Below are 18612 nucleotides of genomic sequence, written 5' to 3' on the forward strand. Positions count from 1 at the left end.
ATGCTCATGTAAAAAAAAAGAAAATCTGCATCTTTCTGTCTCCAAACTAAGAAGTTTCTGGTGACAGCCAAGCTTAGAGCGCGTTTCAGCAGGGGCATTCACTGGTGATGCTGCTTCTGCTTTCAGGTTTCCATCATCCGGCTCCACTGGCTCTATCAGGTCAAGTACAATTAAAGTCTCAGCTAAACAAACAAAAACACAGAAGACATTAAACAAATTAATGGAAGGATACCCACAGCTGTATATGCCAGACAAACGTTACTATTTTAACTTTTTTTTTTAATGTTATATGGACTATTTCATTGCTGCGATTAATGGCATTGGACAGAGGGGGGTGACACATTATTGTAACCTGCTAAAGTTATTAATAATATTATAAAACGGTTATAAAATGAAGGTAACAAGCTATGGTTACTAGTTAACGCTACTTACTTTCAGTTTCTGTCGCTGTATTCCTCTCTACTGCACCGTCTTCGTCGTATGGGTTAGGGAGGGGGGAAATCTGCTGCGGGATCATATCAATGATTTTCTTTAATAGAGGGTCCGTAATCATTGGTGGTGGTCCTCCGCCAGTTTTAAACATCCCCCTCCTCTCTTCTGCCGCATCCTTTTTTGCCTTTGCCTTAAAGTTTTTCCAGCAGGCTTTCAGTTGCGTCTTGTCCCTCGTCTCCTTAATGCCAGTTGAGCCATTGAAGCGCTCTGCTAACATGACCCAGGTCTCCTCCTTCTTGTCCAGCGTAACGCTGTCAGTCCTCTTACCCTCAATTATAACCCCAAACTCCTCCATCAATTCCGACAGCAACATCTGTTCAAATGTCGAAAAGTTCGATCCTCTTTGACGTGCCATATCTTCATAAAGTTAACAAGTGTTTTAGTGTCAACTGTAACAGTTAAGGTAAAATAACGGTTAACTTGTGTAATTGTGTAATTTGTTCACATTTCGCCTGAATCTATCATGGCAGAAACTGAACACAATCTCATCCTATTTTAATCCTTGTTTAAACTAGGTTTCTAATCCAGAGTTAAAACTAAGATGTGCAACGTATCTGATTAATTATAAACCAGTTTAAACCTAGATTTACTAACCCAGGATTAATTTAATCCATGTTGGTGCAACCCACCTTTAGGGCGCACTCACACTAGGCCATCTGTACCGTGCCCAAGTCCGTTTCACACCTGTACCGTACTCAAGTCTAGATCGTTTGGCTAGTGTGAGCGCGCCAACCGTACTTAAGTACAGTTCAAATCCGTGGCCTGAGCACACTTCGGAGAGGTGTGCTCAGGCCACGGTACAGATGCTAATGAGCCGACACACGCACGCGCACGGCTACGCAACCTGAAATGGATGATGTATAGTCCATGCGACCCTTCTTTCCCATTAAACAATAAACATGAAGGCAAGCGGTTCACGTTGGTGCGATAGTGAAGTTGAGTTTTTGATCAAAAATCCCGGGACTTCCGGCTTAGCGATCAATGTAGTAAGACGTGGCTTTGGAAGCTCCGGCAACATTCGCTATTTGTTTTACTTTTGGCACATTTTTACTCTTTCTTTTGGTGTGAATTTATTTCCCAACACATTACTTTCGACTTATTGCCTTCCAAAATGCCTCCTAAGCCGAAACCCGGGAGCAATTTACCTCCACAACCACAACCACAACGGCCTGCCGCGAATACCGCATCCCCGCCACACAGTGGCCATGCACGCCCGGACAGAGGCGCTAGCCCCCCGGCAGATATTGCTACCTCCGGTTTTAAGGACGAGCTGCTCCGCTCCCTACGCAGCGAGATGGCTGCTATTTTCAAGACTGAGCTTCATACAGCTCGGGGCGAGAATTTATCTTCTATCAAGACAGAGCTTCAGGCAGTAAAGTCTGAGTAATCTCAAAGTATAACCAACATCCAGTCCGAGGTAAACACTCTAAAGTGCACCGTAGGCGAAATGGAAACTTCCCTCTCCACTTGCACCGACGACGTTGCCGAACTCCAGGCTAAAGTGGACAATATGGCAGCCGAACTTGCAAGGTTGGATAATAAATGTGAGGATCTTGAGGCTAGATCACGACGCAATAATATAAGGATCCTGGGTATTCCCGAGGCTTCGCCGAACTCCTCCACTACAACAGCCGTCTCTACTCTGCCCAAGGAGGCATTTAAACTTGACAAAGAGCCCCTCCTCGACCGCTCTCATCGTACTCTTCAACCGAATCCGGGACCCGGAGACCGCCCTCGCCCTATAATTGCTCGTCTGCATTATCACACGGACTGTGTCGACATCCTGCGGCGCACCAGATCCGTACAGCGGATCAAGATTGGCGATATGGTTATTTCTGTCTTCCCTGATCACACAGCGAAAACGGCCTGGGCTCGAGACACTTTTAACGACGTTCGCAACCTGCTCCGCGAGATACCAGGGATTCGTTTTGGACTGTTCTACCCGGCGAGCCTCCGTATTATTCACAACGGTGCCGAGAGGGAATTCACATCGCCAGAAAAGGCCAAGGCGTTCATCACAACACTGAGCAAGTAAGAGGACTGTCAAAAGAGTAATAATGTTGATGTTGCAATCTACCACTTAATGGACACTCGCTATTTATTTGATCTTCACACCAAGTTATATGACGTTAAAGTTGACTTGTTCATCACTGCCAAGTTTGCAGGAGCCCAAGCTTAACTATTCTGCACCTGTTAGGTCAAAGCTGTAAGTGTGTTTCTTACTGATTCAACTCTCTGTGAGTCAGCACTGGGTTCTCCATCATTTGAGGATGGGGTCGTTGTAAGTGCTTTGGGGTGGGAGGGAGGGAGGGAGGGAGGGAAGCGGCGGACTTTGTTTGCTATTTTGGCTGTTATGTCCACCTTGTGTTTACTTTTCTTTTGTCATGCTTTTTTTTTTCTCCCTTCTTTTTTTTTTGGGTGGGTGTGGGGCTCCATGCTCATTGTCTTTCTATATCTTAGCATTTAACAAATGACTGCTAATACTAGTATTTCGGGAATCCCTCACTTTGGTTCCTCTGTGAGGTTTGTAAGCTGGAATATTAAAGGTATGGGGAGCACCATTAAGAGGTCGAAAGTATTTGCTCATTTGAGACGTCTAAAACCTGATTTATTGTTTCTACAGGAGACTCATGCGCACTAAGGGCCAGGCCAGACTAAAATGCCCCTGGGTTTCTGAGGTATATCATTCAAATTTCAAATCTAAAGCCATTGGGGCTGCCATTTTAATTAGTAATAAAATTCAATTTTCAGCTTCCAAAATTATTTCTTATACGAATGGCAGATATTTAATCATCTCAGGTACACTGTCTCATGTTCCCATTTTATTGGTAAAAATATATGCCCCCAATGATGACCCACACTTTATGAATAAGCTATTTGAGCGCCTATATATTTGGTGGCAACATGAACTATGTAATTGACCCCAAACTTGACCGCTCTAGTCCCAGCTCCCTGACCCCATCGTCAATGTCAAAGGCAATTTCTGACTTTATGTCAAAAAATGGTTGCATTGATCCTTGGAGGTTCCTTAACCCCCATTTAAAAGAATACTCCTTATTTTCACCAATGCATCAGTCCTTTTCTCGGATAGATTATTATTTTATTGATGCCAAACTGATTTCTAAAGTGAAAGCTGCTGAATATCATCCTATTGTTATTTCTGACCATGCCCCTCTCTCTCTGGATATTCAGTTCTCCCCTCAACCTAAGTACTCTGGTTTATGGAGGTTCAATACCTTACTTTTGTCAGACCAAAAATTCAATACGTTCATTGCGACCACAATTGATGATTTTATTGCGACCATCAGAACGAGTTGGAACCTATATCTTCGTCATTGCTGTGGGAATCACTAAAAGCGGTCTTGCGGGGACAAATTATTTCTTATTCTGCACATTTGAACAAAACCCGTAAAAATAAACTTCAAGAACTCTCCACTAATATTGGTAATTTAGATCATCAACTTGCAGCCGGCCCCTGTCCTATTTTGCTCAAACGTCGTGTAGACTTACAGACTGAATTTGATCTCATCACAACCACTGATGCGGAGCGTCTGCTTTTGTGCTCACGCTCTACATATTATGAACATGGGGATAAGGCAGGTCGACTCCTGGCTCACCAGCTACGCCGCCAGGGAGCCTCGCGTATAATCACTCAGATAAAAGATTTGTCTGGCAATTTACATACTGACCCTACTTCCATTAACTCGGTTTTTTCATCTTTCTATTCTTCCCTATATAAGTCAGAGTCATCATCCAACCCCACCGAAACTAATTCTTTCTTAGACAGTCTAAACTTCCCTGTAATAAATCCAGACGTTGCCAAACAACTCGACTCACCACTAACGGTAGAGGAAATCACTTGCGCTATGAAAACCATGCAAAATAATAAAGCTCCTGGCCCTGACGGATACCCAGTTGAATTTTTTAAATTATTTCAGCATAAACTAGCCCCCCTGTTGCATTCTGTTTACATTGAATCTTTACAGAATGGCTCTCTGCCTCCCACTTTGAGGCAAGCCTCAATAAGTCTGCTTCTAAAGAAAGGCAAAGACCCTAAGCTCTGCAGCTCATATAGACCCCTCTCGTTAATAAATGTGGATGCTAAGATCCTTGCTAAGGCTCTGGCCCATCGCTTGGAAAAGATTCTACACACTATTGTCTCAGAGGAACAAACTGGATTCATAAAAGGACGCCAGCTGTTCTATAATGTACGCACCCTCTTAAATATTATTTATTCTAAAAGCACCACAACAGTACCGCAACTTGTTATCTCTCCTGACGTTGAAAAAGCTTTCGACAGGGTCGAATGGGACTACTTGCTGGCTGTGTTGAACAAATTTGGTATGGATACTATATTCAATTTGTGGATACGCCTGCTTCATACAGCCCCACAAGCCAGCGTCACTACAAATGGCTTTCAATCCAGCTTTTTCACTCTGTCTCGTGGCACTCGGCAGGGATGTCTCCCTTGTCCCCTTTATTATTTGCCCTAGCAATAGAACCCCTGTTTACCTATCTTAGGTCCTCTCCCATTTTCACCGGTATATCAAGGTCGGACATGGTATTTAAGCTGTCTCTTTACGCGGATGACCTATTACTGTATGTCTCGGACCCAGTTCGTTCTATACCAGCCATCTTATCCTTCCTAAAGACATTTGGTTCATTTTCAGGGTGTAAAGTGAATATTTCTAAGACTGAATGCTATCCTATTAATGCTTCTGCACTACAACTTAATCAGGCTAATATTCCTTTTAAGTTTAGCCCATCTGGCTTCAGGTATCTGGGGATCAATGTAACAAGAACATTAAAGTTACTTTTTTCTTCCAACTTTTCCCCCCTTCTGTCCAAAATCAAATCTGACCTTCAAAGATGGAGAAGTTTACCCTTGTCTTTGATTGGAAGAATTAATACAGTGAAAATGAACATTCTGCCAAAAAGAATCACCTATTCAAACCCGCAATCACAGACTCCACCTTTTCTGTATGGCACGGTAAAGGCCTGATATTTTTTAAAGACCAGTATAGAGACGGCATTTTCCATAGCTTTACAGACCTGTCTTGTGTATATCAGCTCCCTCCCTCTCATTTATTTCGCTATTTTCAAATCAGACACTGTCAAATCGCTATTTCCAACCTTCCCCTCCTTACCTACGATTCAGTTGTTGGAAGAGTTTCTCTGTTCCAACCCCTTTCAAAAATCTCTAATTTCTAAAACATATAACAAACTCCTGTCCTATGACAGCTTACCATCCACCAAGGTCAAGGCGGCCTGGGAACAGGAACTGGGGCTGGACTTGGAGGATAACTACTGGGAGTTAGCTCTTGACAAAATTCACAAAAGCTCAACTTGCGCTCGTTTGACACTCACAGTTCAAAGCGGTATTTAGAGTCCATTTTTCCAAAGCTCTACTGTCAAAAATGTATCCCATTGTCATCGATTGCTGCGACAGATGTCATTCTTCATTCTGTAATTTAACCCATATGTTTTATTCTTGCCCTCTACTATCTCGCTTATGGCAGAACTACTTTGATACAATGTCAAAAATACTTTTGACAATAACTGTCTCTCCCCATATTGCTATATTTGGGATTCCTGAAGATTACAACCGTTATACTTCCAAGCACAGACATTTTGGCCTTCACCTCTTTATTGGCAAGACGGCAGCTTCTCCTTAACTGGAAGTCAACTAAAGCTCCCTCCAGCTCTCGATGGCTCAGTGATGTCATGTCTTTCCTCAAGTTAGAGAACATTAAATATTCACTGCGAGGTAACACAGACAAGTTCTACAACAAGTGGCAATCCTTCTTAACGTTTTTCAACTCTCTTTCTTCGATGTCTCCTTTGTGCTAATTGTTTTATTTGTATTATTTGTTCATGTTCATTTGTTCACGTGTTCATTTGTTCACGTGTTTTAAATATTACTATTATTATTATTTTTATTATGATGATTATAACAGTTTGATTATTCCTTCCTGTAATGTGTAATAAAAAAAGAAAAGTCAGAAATATGGCATTTGTTTTGACTCACTGTCAAGTTGTCATTTCTTTGTATGCACTGTGCCATATTGTCAATAAAAATATTGGAAAAAAATAAATAAATCCCCCGTTCGTCACGGCACAGGCTTTCTTGGTTCACTGGAGAAGGCAGGGTTGCGCACGGAGTCTAGACCTCTTTAGAATAATTTGCACACTCCCAAATGTTTTTATTTTTTTATGAATGAAGACACCCGCATGCAAGAATAAGTTTACGTCGTAGGCTACAAACGCGATTAACTATTTACAAGTGCAAAAACGCCAACATATTCTTTATTTTGCTGACCACTTGTTTTTTATCCTCCACTTGTTTTTAAAAGCCTCGTAAGGACAGTTCCTCTGCGTCTCTCTCGTAGATCGCACCATCTTTCAACGCCTTTGTTTAATACAACTGCATCACCTTCTCTCACATGATCAGCAGCTTGCGGATTTCACTTTACCTCAAATTAGAAGTTAACTGCTCATGATAATATCGCTTCGTTGTCTCTGTCGAGACAGCGCAGCAACACCACTACCCAAGCTCCCCCCCCCGGAACCGCGGAGCCGTCGCATTTCCAACAGAATTGAACCCAAAAAAACACCAATGTGTGCAGGGTCCTCGAGGGTAAATTGGGGTTCTAGCTCAAGCAGGCAATTTACCTCGGGGAGTGTAAACGTGCGGACTGTGCCGCGAAAAAAGCGTGCATAAAACGGCCTATTTGGCAGTGTAAAAACACTCAGTGAGAGAGGGCTGTATCTGAGTAGTCGGCTAGAACGGCTCCAAATAAGCAACAAAGTAAGTAAAGTGTCAACTGTGTTCTCTGGCTGTTTCCCAAAGTGAAGGCTGCAGCTAGGGGTGTAACGGTACACGTATTTGTACCGAACCGTCACGGTACAGGCACTTCGGAGCGGTTACAGAGGTGTACCGCGGTACGTAAATGTGGCGTACATAGGGTTAATATGGTGTATGCAAAGGCTTGTTTTGCAATGCGGAATTTAAAACTTGAAGTCGGAGTTCCACCTGGACCGTTTAGCCAAAGTATACTACTCCGACTCTGTAATCCGACTCCGTAACTACGGAGACCCCTCAGCAGCTCTCCGTTGGGATGTCGGATACGCAATGCAATTCGCCGCCCGATCTATCTTATATGTTGACTACAAACCATGTAAGCAGTGTTGTAAATAAACTTCCAAAGCTTTTCAAATCTTATTTGGTGTTTTATTGGTCCTTAAGGTGCAAATTAAACAATGTACAAAGTAATTAAGGTGCAAAGTCAAACCGGAGAAGTGATTCCGGAAATGAATTTGTTAGAGGACCAATCAAAGCCCTTGCAGTCTCCATTGCGTCGACCAATAGGTCCATGGCGTCGACGGATAGTTGAAATATAGTGGATGCTCTCCGGCTATGGAGAGGGCTCTCCGTGTCTACGTACAGCACTTTAACATGCACACGCTAGGGATGGGTAACGATCGTTGAATAGACGAATAGTCTGAGTCACGTAGAATATCAAATTATGAATGTGACTATCGTTATTTATTACTGCTATTATTGCTGTTGAACGCTCCGTTGACTTGCATGGGCCTTCACAACTTCCGGTGGTGAATAGCGTCCTCGGTTGCTAAGCGACGTCAACGTCTTTGGCAGACTATTTCTCTGCTGATTAAAACTACGAATGCTGGTAACAAATAAATTGTAAAAAGACACACCGTGTGAAGTTATATTTTTGACGTGTCTAGTTCACCGTCATGCAGGCTGTGTTCAGTAAAATAAATAAATAAATAGCGATCCGTTTTCGGCGCATGTAGGTCTATCCGCCTAAGCCCACGTTGAAATAATTTTGATGTTGAATGTTGATGGCGCAGTTGTTGAAATAAACAGATTGATTTCATACAAATCATAAAAGCCTCTCCCGGTGTCATTGTGTGTGCGTGTGCCCGAGGTGCGTGCATGCTTGGGGGTTTCTTGATTGAGCGATTTTCAAATATTATTCGAATACTTGTCAGCGAATATCGAATAGTATTTTTGCCAGAAATGCACATCCCTAGCACACGCATTTGAAAAGACACCATCCAGGTGTTACTATCACTGTTGCTGTGGGAAAAAAAACGAGCTGTGTAAACCCAGCTCACGACACTATTTCAACAACCCCTGTCTGGGAATTCAGAAATGCAAATGCCATAACCAAGTTTATTGGTGTTCTCATTGCTGCTGATCTACGGCCCTTCTCCGTTGTTGACAAACAAGCAGTTTTTTAAAATTTTCCCATTAACTATGAACCGTACCTTACCGTGACTTAAAAACCGAGGTACGTACCGAACCGTGACTTTTGTGTACCGTTACACCCCTAGCTGCAGCCTTGCTAGAAAACTTCCTTGCTAGTCGCGTCCTATGGAGATGAGGCTAGGGTGCTGCCTGGTGTTTGTAGCGTTCATAGTTTGGAACGACTTGCTAGTGTGGAAGCACTTCCGCTTCCGCTTTTTGAATATTGATCCAAATTAAAATATTTAAATATTATAGTTAGTTAAATATATATTAATAGTAAAATATTTAAATACTTTAATTGTTGAAATTGTTATTGGCGACAGTAGTTTGTTTAAACACCACCTACATATATATTAAAACAAATCAATCCATGCAAAATATAGATAGAAATCGCACAGGTTAATTTTTTGCATTTACATGATTAATCTATAAAAAGCAATATGGCATAAAATATTTCGGAAACGTTCAAATAATTTCACTTCACGCAATGTGTATTGCTTTCTATACGCAATTTTTTAATATCCCGCGCAGCGTGTGAACGCAAAGGATTGTGGGTATTTTGTCTCGTTCAGGATGCATCGGTGCATCCTTGAAAAATATCGGAATTCTAAAAAATAAAGGACGCGAAAAAGTGCGTGAATTTTCGAGTGTTCTCAACATTGGAACAGTGCTTGTCGGCGTTCTATGACGTAGCGTCCTCAAAAGGGCAGCCGTTGAGCATGCTTCATTCACATTGGGAAACAGCCTCTGTGTTGTTCTACTAAGCAGCGGACGCTTGGTGGTGACGCATTACAACATGATGACGTATGTACAAGAGGCAACCGTACTCAGGCCAGTTGAGATTGCCTAGTGTGAACACAGGCCAGCGCACAGCGGGGGGGGGGGGGCAATCGTACTTGAGCATGGTACAGGTGTGAAAAAAGCACCCCCCCCCCCCACCCACACACACACAAAAAGTCTGGGTTTCTGGTTAAGAGAACTTCCTCCAGCTAAATCCTCAGCTTCCTGCTTGTTGATGACTTGTGACACTAATGAACTTGTTGTTTCCAAGAGCTGCGAGAAACAAATTGCCGTGAAATTAATATGATGCAAAATTCAATTAACTGTGTTGAGTCTGATTCAATTAACTTGAGGAGGAGGTGGCTTCTGATTGGATCAGCCCTGGGGCCCTACGACCAACTAGCACTCCATGCTAGCCCCTTTACTTTGAGAGGTGTCGATAGATGAGAATGGTGTGTATGTGTGTGTGTGTGTGTGTGTGTGTGTGTCTGTGTGTGTGTCTGTGTGTGTCAACCAAGTTAGCCATGATGTTGGAAAAGCCTGCTAACAGCACTTAAGTGGATTTAGGAGACAAATTGAAGTCCACTTAGCGAGTGGATTTAAGCATGTAGGGAACATCAGCAGACAGCATCTAATTAAAGGGCTCAATTTAGAACTGTGTTTGTCTATGTGGTCGTCTGTCTGTGTGTCTAACTGCTCAGCTCCACCCGAGCCGTCAGCGTTGCGTCTAATGAGTGTTCCGTCAATTTTTAAATCCGTCTGGGTCACGCTGCCGTGATAACGTATGGAAGGTACTCAAACAGTGGTGCACTGTTTGAGCACCTTCACAGAAACTTTCAGTCTGAAATGATGACATCACTCTTTGTACATTTCTTGTTTTCAATGTGCGACGGAGCAACTTGTGACGCTCACTGTGGAGCACATACAGCGTTGAAGTGACGCTGAAAATGTCACAACGCCACTTTGCACATGACTTACATGACCTCACAGAACAGCGCACAACCTCATAGCTCATCATGTGACATCACTGTACATCACATGATATGATGGACATCACATGCCCTCACAGAACAACTCACTAGCTCAACGGTCATTACACAACACCACAGGGCATCAAGAAAATAGCATGACATCATCACATGAACTCACAGAACCTAACACGACCTCACAGAGTCTAGCAAGACCTGACAGAGCATCACAAGGCTTGTGCTGACCTGCATGAGTTTTTCCAGCTGGTAGAACTTGCAGTGGAGGTCCTCAAAGTTGTTTTTGTACAGAGACCGGAGCCCATATTCATACATGATCTTCACCAGCACACAGAAGGTCTGTTCCTCTGGCATCTAGAACGAACACGAACACACACACAGACACAGACACAAACACACACGCAAATACAGAGGGTAAGAGGGTTAGGGGCTGGGTGAGAGTGACTGAGTGGGAACTTACTGGGGCTGGGTGAGAGTGACTGAGTGGGAACTTAGCCGCCTTCACACTGCATCCGTCCGTTAACGGATCTCATTGACTTTGCATGGGGCGCTCTCAAAATGCATTGTGAGTTTGTCCGTTCTGTTGGCTCTGTTGCCTGCGTCGAAAAGTTGAGAAATGTTCAACTTTTCAGGCAGTGACGGATCTGTCGGCCAATCAGATCGCGTCCCCAAACGTCAGTCAAGCCCTCTGTCATCCGTCGACGGACGTGTGCAGTGTGAACGCGGCGGTACTGGGTGAGGGTGACAGGGCGGGAGTGACTGGGTGAGAGTCTCACAGTGATAATTACTCGATGAGGGTGACAAAATGAGTGTTACAGGGCGGGAATGACAGTTTCAGGATTCTATGTCAGGCCTTATATTAAAGGTCCCATGACATGCCAACAGGTGTGGGCTGATTAGCTGTTACAAGCCGTTTTGGAAATCTGTCCCTTATGACATCACAGGTGACATCACATGTGCTGGATAGATCAGTCTGCCAGCCTACCCAGTGGACTGTAGCAAACGTTGCTCTTCTATCCATCACACATCTAGGTGGACACGCCCACCTGTGATGTCATAAGGGACAGATTTCCAAAACGGCTTGTAACGGCTAATCAGCCCGCACCTGGTGGCATGTCATGGGACCTTTAAAAGACAAAGGTACTTACATGCAGCAGCAGAACTGCAGCCAGAAAGGACTGGCCCTGACAGTAGCCAATCCCGTCATCATACACGGAGTAGGCCTGCAAGAGAGACACAAAGATACAGTGTAGGCCCTGAAGAGAGACACAATGTAGGCCCTGAGGAGAGACACAGAGATACAGTGTAGGTCCTGAAGAATAACACACCGATACAATGTATGCCTTGAAGACAGACACATAGTAAGAATGTAGTTCTGGGAGAGAGACATATAGATACAGAGTAGGTAGCTTTGTGGGCGAATCTCTCTAGCGCTGTTGCTATTATACCGGTGGATAAATGACCCTTGCGCCCGACGCAAATCTAAAATGGGTTGGTCTGTAGTAGTCTGTAAGTAGCTTAATTATCCGTAGGTGTGTTTTGGGCGTAACTTGCAATAAACCAATGAGAGTGCCAACTTCCAGCTCCTTTAAGAGCCAGCGAATTTGAACTTGACGAGTTGATATTTTGGCAGCGCATGTCAGCAGTCTCTGCTGAGACAGATGCATGATGATGACCACATGAATGTCAAACTTCAAATGGCTTTGTATATGGCCAAATAATAGGCCTCATTCACATATGGAATAGCGTTTTCTTCTACAACTTTAGAACACTGAGTCGTCATGTAAATTTCGGCAAAGAGTGCTGGGTCCGCAGCTGTGGGCCTATTTAATGATATGTGGCAATACATTAACAAACATCGTTTGTTACCAGTATTGTACACATTATCGTTATCGACTTGTGTTCATAATATGCATGCGTCCCCCCGTTAATATACATTGCCATGGCCTGTATTATGCGTTACGTCTTTAGTTTGCATGTGTTTAAACAGATGGGTGCACACATATTGTTGAACTGCGAGCCAAACATCACCCGCATTCATTCATTATTTTAAACACTCACTCGCGGATCTTGTTTTGTAAGGCTGGTATGTACTTTGCTCAAATTATTGTGGGTCAAGCAGCGAAGCTGCGAGACAAGCTATTGTTTTCGTACGTTTTCCTATTATTATTATCCTTCAGTGGGAGTCTATGGCAGCCCATAGAACGCCTTGGTGAAAAGTTGTGAAATTTGGCACACTGGTTCAGGACAGTCCCATTAAAGCCCATGAAGCAAATTTGAGGTCGCTAGCTCATCAGCTCTAGCGCCACCAACAGGTCAAAGTTGGACATGCATTCATGTTTATAACTTTCGACCCATTCATCCAATATTAACAAACAAAACAATCCAAGCCGAGTCCATCGCTCCCTATGTCGTTGTTTTGCGCCATGATGGATTTTCCGCCATCTTGGTTTATGTCAAAAACCTTCAAAATGCATCTCCTAACACAAATTTTGTCCAATCATCTCGAAACTTGGCAGACAAGATCATCAGGCCATGCTTGATAAAACATGTCAGACCAATTTATCAAATTCAAAACCGTTTGGCCGGGACAGCCAATTAAATTCGACCTCAAAGTCGCCAAACAGGAAGTAAGCCAATATCTCAGCAGCCCTTTGACATATCATAACCAAACTTGGTACATAGACCCATGACATCATCATGGGGACACTCAATTAATTTGGTGACCATTGACCTCTAGGGGGCGCTATAATTAATGAAGACGTGTTTTAACTCCTCAGCCATGCAAAGGTGACAGCCAGCTCATCGGGAGCAGTTAGGGTTAGTTGCCTTGCTCAGGGACACCTCGACACTCAGCTAGGAGGAGCCAGGGATTGAACTAGCAACCTTGTGGTTACCAGCCAACCCGCTCTACCTCCTGAGCTACTGCAGCTAGGGCACCATGTATCATTTGCGCAGGAACACGCCTCTGCTTTTCGCCGACACGCCTCTCCAGGGTGCAAGTGTAGTTGGGCGAGTTTGCTGCAGGGGAAAATCCGCTTTACGCCGGGTGCAAACTAGCAACGATACATGCGTTGGTGTAGAAAGAAATTGCGCTGGATGCAAGATTGGGCCCATAGAGCTAGAGTATAGGACTTGGAGAGAGCACCAAGGACTCTGGTTTTATAGGATATCCGCCAGTGTCCACCAGTAGATGATATTGGTTGTACTGGACAGTGCCCAGTGTCCCCCAGTAGAAGACTGTGGCTGCACTAGGCAGTTGTTACAATAGGCATGTTCTGTTGTGGTATAAACATGGACCATAAATAGAATAGAGATTGATCATTTGGGATTACTGGTAATCGGGACGTGACTTTGTTTGACCTTATCATCAGCAGATCTGTAGCCAATCCAGGTGGAAAATGTTAGATTTGCATATAGATGATGCTAGTCTCCCCATTGACCTAGTTTTGCTGGGTATAAGGCCCTCCCCTATCTCTTTCTCCCTCAAGATGAGAACCACCCACATATTCACTTGCCTGCCCATTTATCAATGGGGTTTGGCAGGTGGCAGGTGGTTGGCAGGTGTGCAACAGATGTCTCCCCTTGACCCTCTAGACTGTTTTGCTGTTCCAAGGCGTACGACAGGTGCATCTCACCTTGCAGATCTTGTATAGGGAGTCCTGTCCGTCTCCATCCGAGTCCTTGAAATAGTCATGGGCGGGGAAGGTCCTGTGGATATCCCTGGTGATCACCCCGTCCTGAGCGGATTCCTGGCAAATACATACACATCGTCCCACCAGAAGTGAGACACACTGAAATAGAATAGAATACAACTATATTCGCCCCAAGCAGGGATTTGTTTGGCAAAAAAAATCAGTAATTAAAAACATAAATGCAACACAAAACAACCCTACAACAACCCATTCGGGACCAATAACTTACTTACACTGTACATATGAACCACACTCCGAACCGAGTCGATATGTACGGGCTCACTCAGGAAGGCTGTTGACTAGCTGATACAATGAGGTTTGAGTAGCATTGTATGGATGTTGGAACCAAGCAAGCCCATTGGAATAGTTGCATGATACATGCAAGTTGCAGTTTGTAAGCAAACAAAATAAAATAAAAACATCTTCTAAATGGCCTTGATCGCTGAAAAATGAAAGATGGTTTCTTGTGATGAAGCATTGCTGTCAGCTTCTCAAGGCCTTGAGGTGGAGAACAGACCCATCTCTGAATGTCTTCAACGATCAGTCACTGCCAACCTCAAACTCTCAGTTCAGCCCATTCATTCTGCGCCACAATAATCATCACAGCATTTTATGCCTTTTTATATAAATAATTCCAATTGGTTAATTACAAGCTGCTTTACCATGGCCAGCTGCATCACCATAGTAAACCGGCCACACATACACATACTCATACACACACTAAACACACAATCACTGTACTTTTTTCCTCTATGTGAAGTTGTGTATCACCCCCTTAGTATCTTGTGTGTTTGTCAGGTTTGTGTCATCAACAGGTAAAAATGTTGACCATGATTTTGAACCAACACAACCTGCCTAGCAACAATTACTAGATACTGACGCTGTTCGCACTAGGACTGTTCCAGATTGTACCAGAACAAGAAGGGGTTCACATAGCACCTGGACTGTTCCAGATCAACTAAGGCACTACGGAAATCATAATATATTCCATTTGGTGGATGCTATTATATTGAATATCACGTCTACTGTGACAGCATAGATTCTAAGTATGGGTGGACCCTAGTGGGAATGGAACCACTGACTCTTACTGTGTTATTGCCTAGCTCTATCAATTGAGCTAAAAGTACTTCTTTAGATAAATTTCATACATATTCATTTACAATGTGTTCATCATAATGATTTTAATGATACAAATATTTGAGATAAATGGTTTGCATATGATGAAAACAGGTTATGCCGGGAAGAGAGCACTATCTCCATGCAGTAGAAGCAATGCCCAGGACTTGAGAGGAGCTCAAGGAGGGATTGGAGAGTTTTAACTCTCTGCAGATGGATCTTAACGTTTGACTGGCTGCTTTCTGACTCTCATCACTAGTAACCTCCAGTGCAGAACAAAACTCCAAATGGCTTTTCTCCTGCCTCAAATCGCATACAACGGGAGGGAAATGAGGCAGAAAAGATCCACTAATTACACTCCCCAGGTTGCCACAACAACACAGCCACTACAACAACGCTACGACAACAACAACATCACAGGCACAATTGGCTGATCCGCAATTGAATATACAAGTACAAATAGAGACTAAAGTTGGTAGAAACTGAGCTAAATAACTATATACTAGTGAATTATATATAATATACACAGATATAACATAATATTCCCAAAGAGGAACAGGGCTGAGGAGAACACCATCTAGATCGGGAGCGCCACAGAGAGCAGTTAATGGATAATCCTCCAAAGCTCTGGATCAGCTATTTACTTTCGTAGCGTTGTGCGCCTGACAGTTGGTCTCTATATTTACATTCAGTGCAAAGCTGTTGACCAGATCTGCACACTTTAGAAGGGCTTTACCACCGCCACACAACGCGCCTCATCCCGGAGCCTGCGGGGGTCTGCCAGTGATCTCCCCACCAACACACCCATCTGCTCCACCGAGCAGGGTGGCTCCATCTGGGAGAGGCACAGGGAGAAACAACGGGCTCCCCCTTACCGCCTGCTGTTTGCTGAGAATGAATGCTCCGATGGATGAGGCCACGGCTATATAGCTACGTCGCTATGGAAATGCACAGCATTATCAATACGGGATTTTCACATTGCCGTGGCCCCTTCGTGGGAATTGGCACTTTAATGTAGTTCTGGCTCTGACTCGAGGAGAGATGTGAATGACATGAGAGAAATGGTTACCGCGGGTTATGTTATGGGCACCTGTAGTGCCAATAAATAGCATAGCCAGGGAAAGGAGTGAATTCTGTGAGATTGCTATGGTGAAGCAACAAGACGCCCGTGTTATCGTTTTCATCGCAGATGTGATTTCATCTGTTGCAAAGTGAGGATGATGATGATTGGGTGTCAAGAGAACAAGCCTGTTGCGATGAGGAGATTGCATTTCTAACCACATGATGGCTTCTCTCTTGCACCGTACAACTTAGGCCGACCCAAGGTGTCAAGTAAGAAGTATGTGAAATAATACATCCGCCACGCTGCATCCGTGCTCCATGTGCTCCATTGTGCTTTGCTTAGTTAAAATAATACGATTCTTGTTGGCGTTTGTGTCGGGCTACAAATATGTTCTTGCTCCGTGTGTTTTGGGCTTCAGGAGCAAGGTGTTTTCCTAAGGATCAAATTAGCAATTGGATAGATCATGTGACCTTAGACTACACAGTGAAATTTAATCTCCGTGGAATGCATGACAGTATCTCGCTACAATACAATTTATACATAAAAATATATGCATCTCCATGTTAACTTGCTTCACAATATTTATTTTATGGAAATGTTTAATTATGAACTGAATTGAGAGAGCGAGAAAAAAGGATAGAGGGGAGGTATTTAGGGAGATAGAGAGAGAGAGAGTCATGAATGATGGAAAGATGTGGCACAGTGACAGGTAGAGTTCCTTTGAGTCCCCAGGGCGGGGTTCCGTTAAAGACCAACTTATAGTGAAACTAAAAAAGCGACGGCCTTATTGCGTGCTGTCACACACACACTCTTGTTAAACTCTCTGGATAGTCCCTTGTTATTGGCTCAAATATCCAGGCTTTGCTTAGCTGCATAAAGTAGTCTGCTGAAAAAAACAACACAAGACTTAAAATATTACTATTTCCTATTGGGAAAACAAACCATTTTAGAACACTGACAAAACGAGACAAAGACTTACATTATATAGTTAAAGAAAGAGAGGTGGATTGAGGTAAAGAGAGTAAGTGATAGAGACTGAGAGGGACAGAGAGAAACTGAAGGGGGGAAGAGAAAGAAAGAGATAGAGTTAAGCCTCTAGTCCTTAGAGAAGCAGACCTCTGCTCCTCCAATGTCTTCCCTCTTTCTCCTCTTCTGTGTCTCTTCCTTGCTTCTTTCCTCACCTCCTCCTCATCCTCTTACATCTCCTCCTTTACATGCTTCTTCTTCATGTCTAAAGAAACTTTCAGCCATGGAGTCTGTGCCTCAACAGTGATCCTCACTACTCCAACGGTGCCCCCGTTTTGCAGATGTTGACCAAGTGTTAATTTTTACACACTTTAATATTAAATAACTCTCTAACACAGGGGTCAGCAACCTTTTCAACATGCAGTGCCAGTTTGACATTTTCTCGTTAATGAGTGTGCCTGACAATATATTAAAAATTAAGCTGAATTATGACACAGCGACCAAAAACATTTCCAGAAGACCTGGAATTGTACTATTTCCATATAGTCCACAATCATGCATCAACATTTTAAATGTTTTTTTGGTTGTTATATTTGCAACATGGGCTTACAAATTATACTTACATATCATAAACATTCAGAAAATCATTGGAAAAAATAAGTTTTTGCACTGTGTGAAATGTAAAAAACGAGAATATATGAGAATGTTGGAGCATCCACATCAATATCTTTAAGACATGTACAGCTTTGCAAAACCATGTGAAGGCAATGCATACAGGCCACTTGCAACAATATTTTAAATATTTTCTTCTCTATTGCTCACAACCAGTGTTGGGAACGTTACTTTAAAAAGGTAATTGGTTATAGTCACTCACTACTTGTTCCTAAAAGTAACTGAGTTAGTAACTGAATTACTCTATAATAAAAGTAACTAGTTACCAGGGAAAGTAACAATTTGCGTTACTGTAAAAAAAAAAAAAAAGTTGATATGTGTCAAAGAATTTGGATTTTTCTGAGCAGTTTTCACTTGGCCTTAATGTGTTAAATGGTTGAACTGCCCATTCAAGGCCCCGATATGCTTCCAACTGAGGCCCCGTCCACACTAACCCGGGTTAATCTACAAACGCATAAATGGTTATCCGTTTAGCCCTTCCGTCCACACTAAAACTGAGAATTCCGACACTGAAAACTATGCTTTTCGAAAATGACCGCTGAGGTGGATAAATGTGAAAACGCTGGG

At 43.2% G+C, this 18612-nt stretch overlaps 1 protein-coding gene across 2 annotated transcripts in view; it reads right to left on the reverse strand.

The window, feature by feature from the left end:
* Positions 1-18612, reverse strand: part of rabgap1l (RAB GTPase activating protein 1-like) — a 139401-nt gene that overhangs the window by 41004 nt on the left and 79785 nt on the right. For both annotated transcript variants that reach the window (XM_079740203.1, XM_079740202.1), the window contains exons 14-16: positions 14172-14285; positions 11682-11756; positions 10762-10887 (exon numbers count right to left, since the gene is read on the reverse strand). In XM_079740203.1, the coding sequence (XP_079596329.1) occupies positions 10762-10887; positions 11682-11756; positions 14172-14285 (315 nt within the window). The remainder of the gene's footprint in view (positions 1-10761; positions 10888-11681; positions 11757-14171; positions 14286-18612) is intronic.

The sequence above is a fragment of the Pollachius pollachius genome (genome assembly GCF_949987615.1).
Source record: "Pollachius pollachius genome assembly, chromosome: 7".
Taxonomy (NCBI): domain Eukaryota; kingdom Metazoa; phylum Chordata; class Actinopteri; order Gadiformes; family Gadidae; genus Pollachius; species Pollachius pollachius.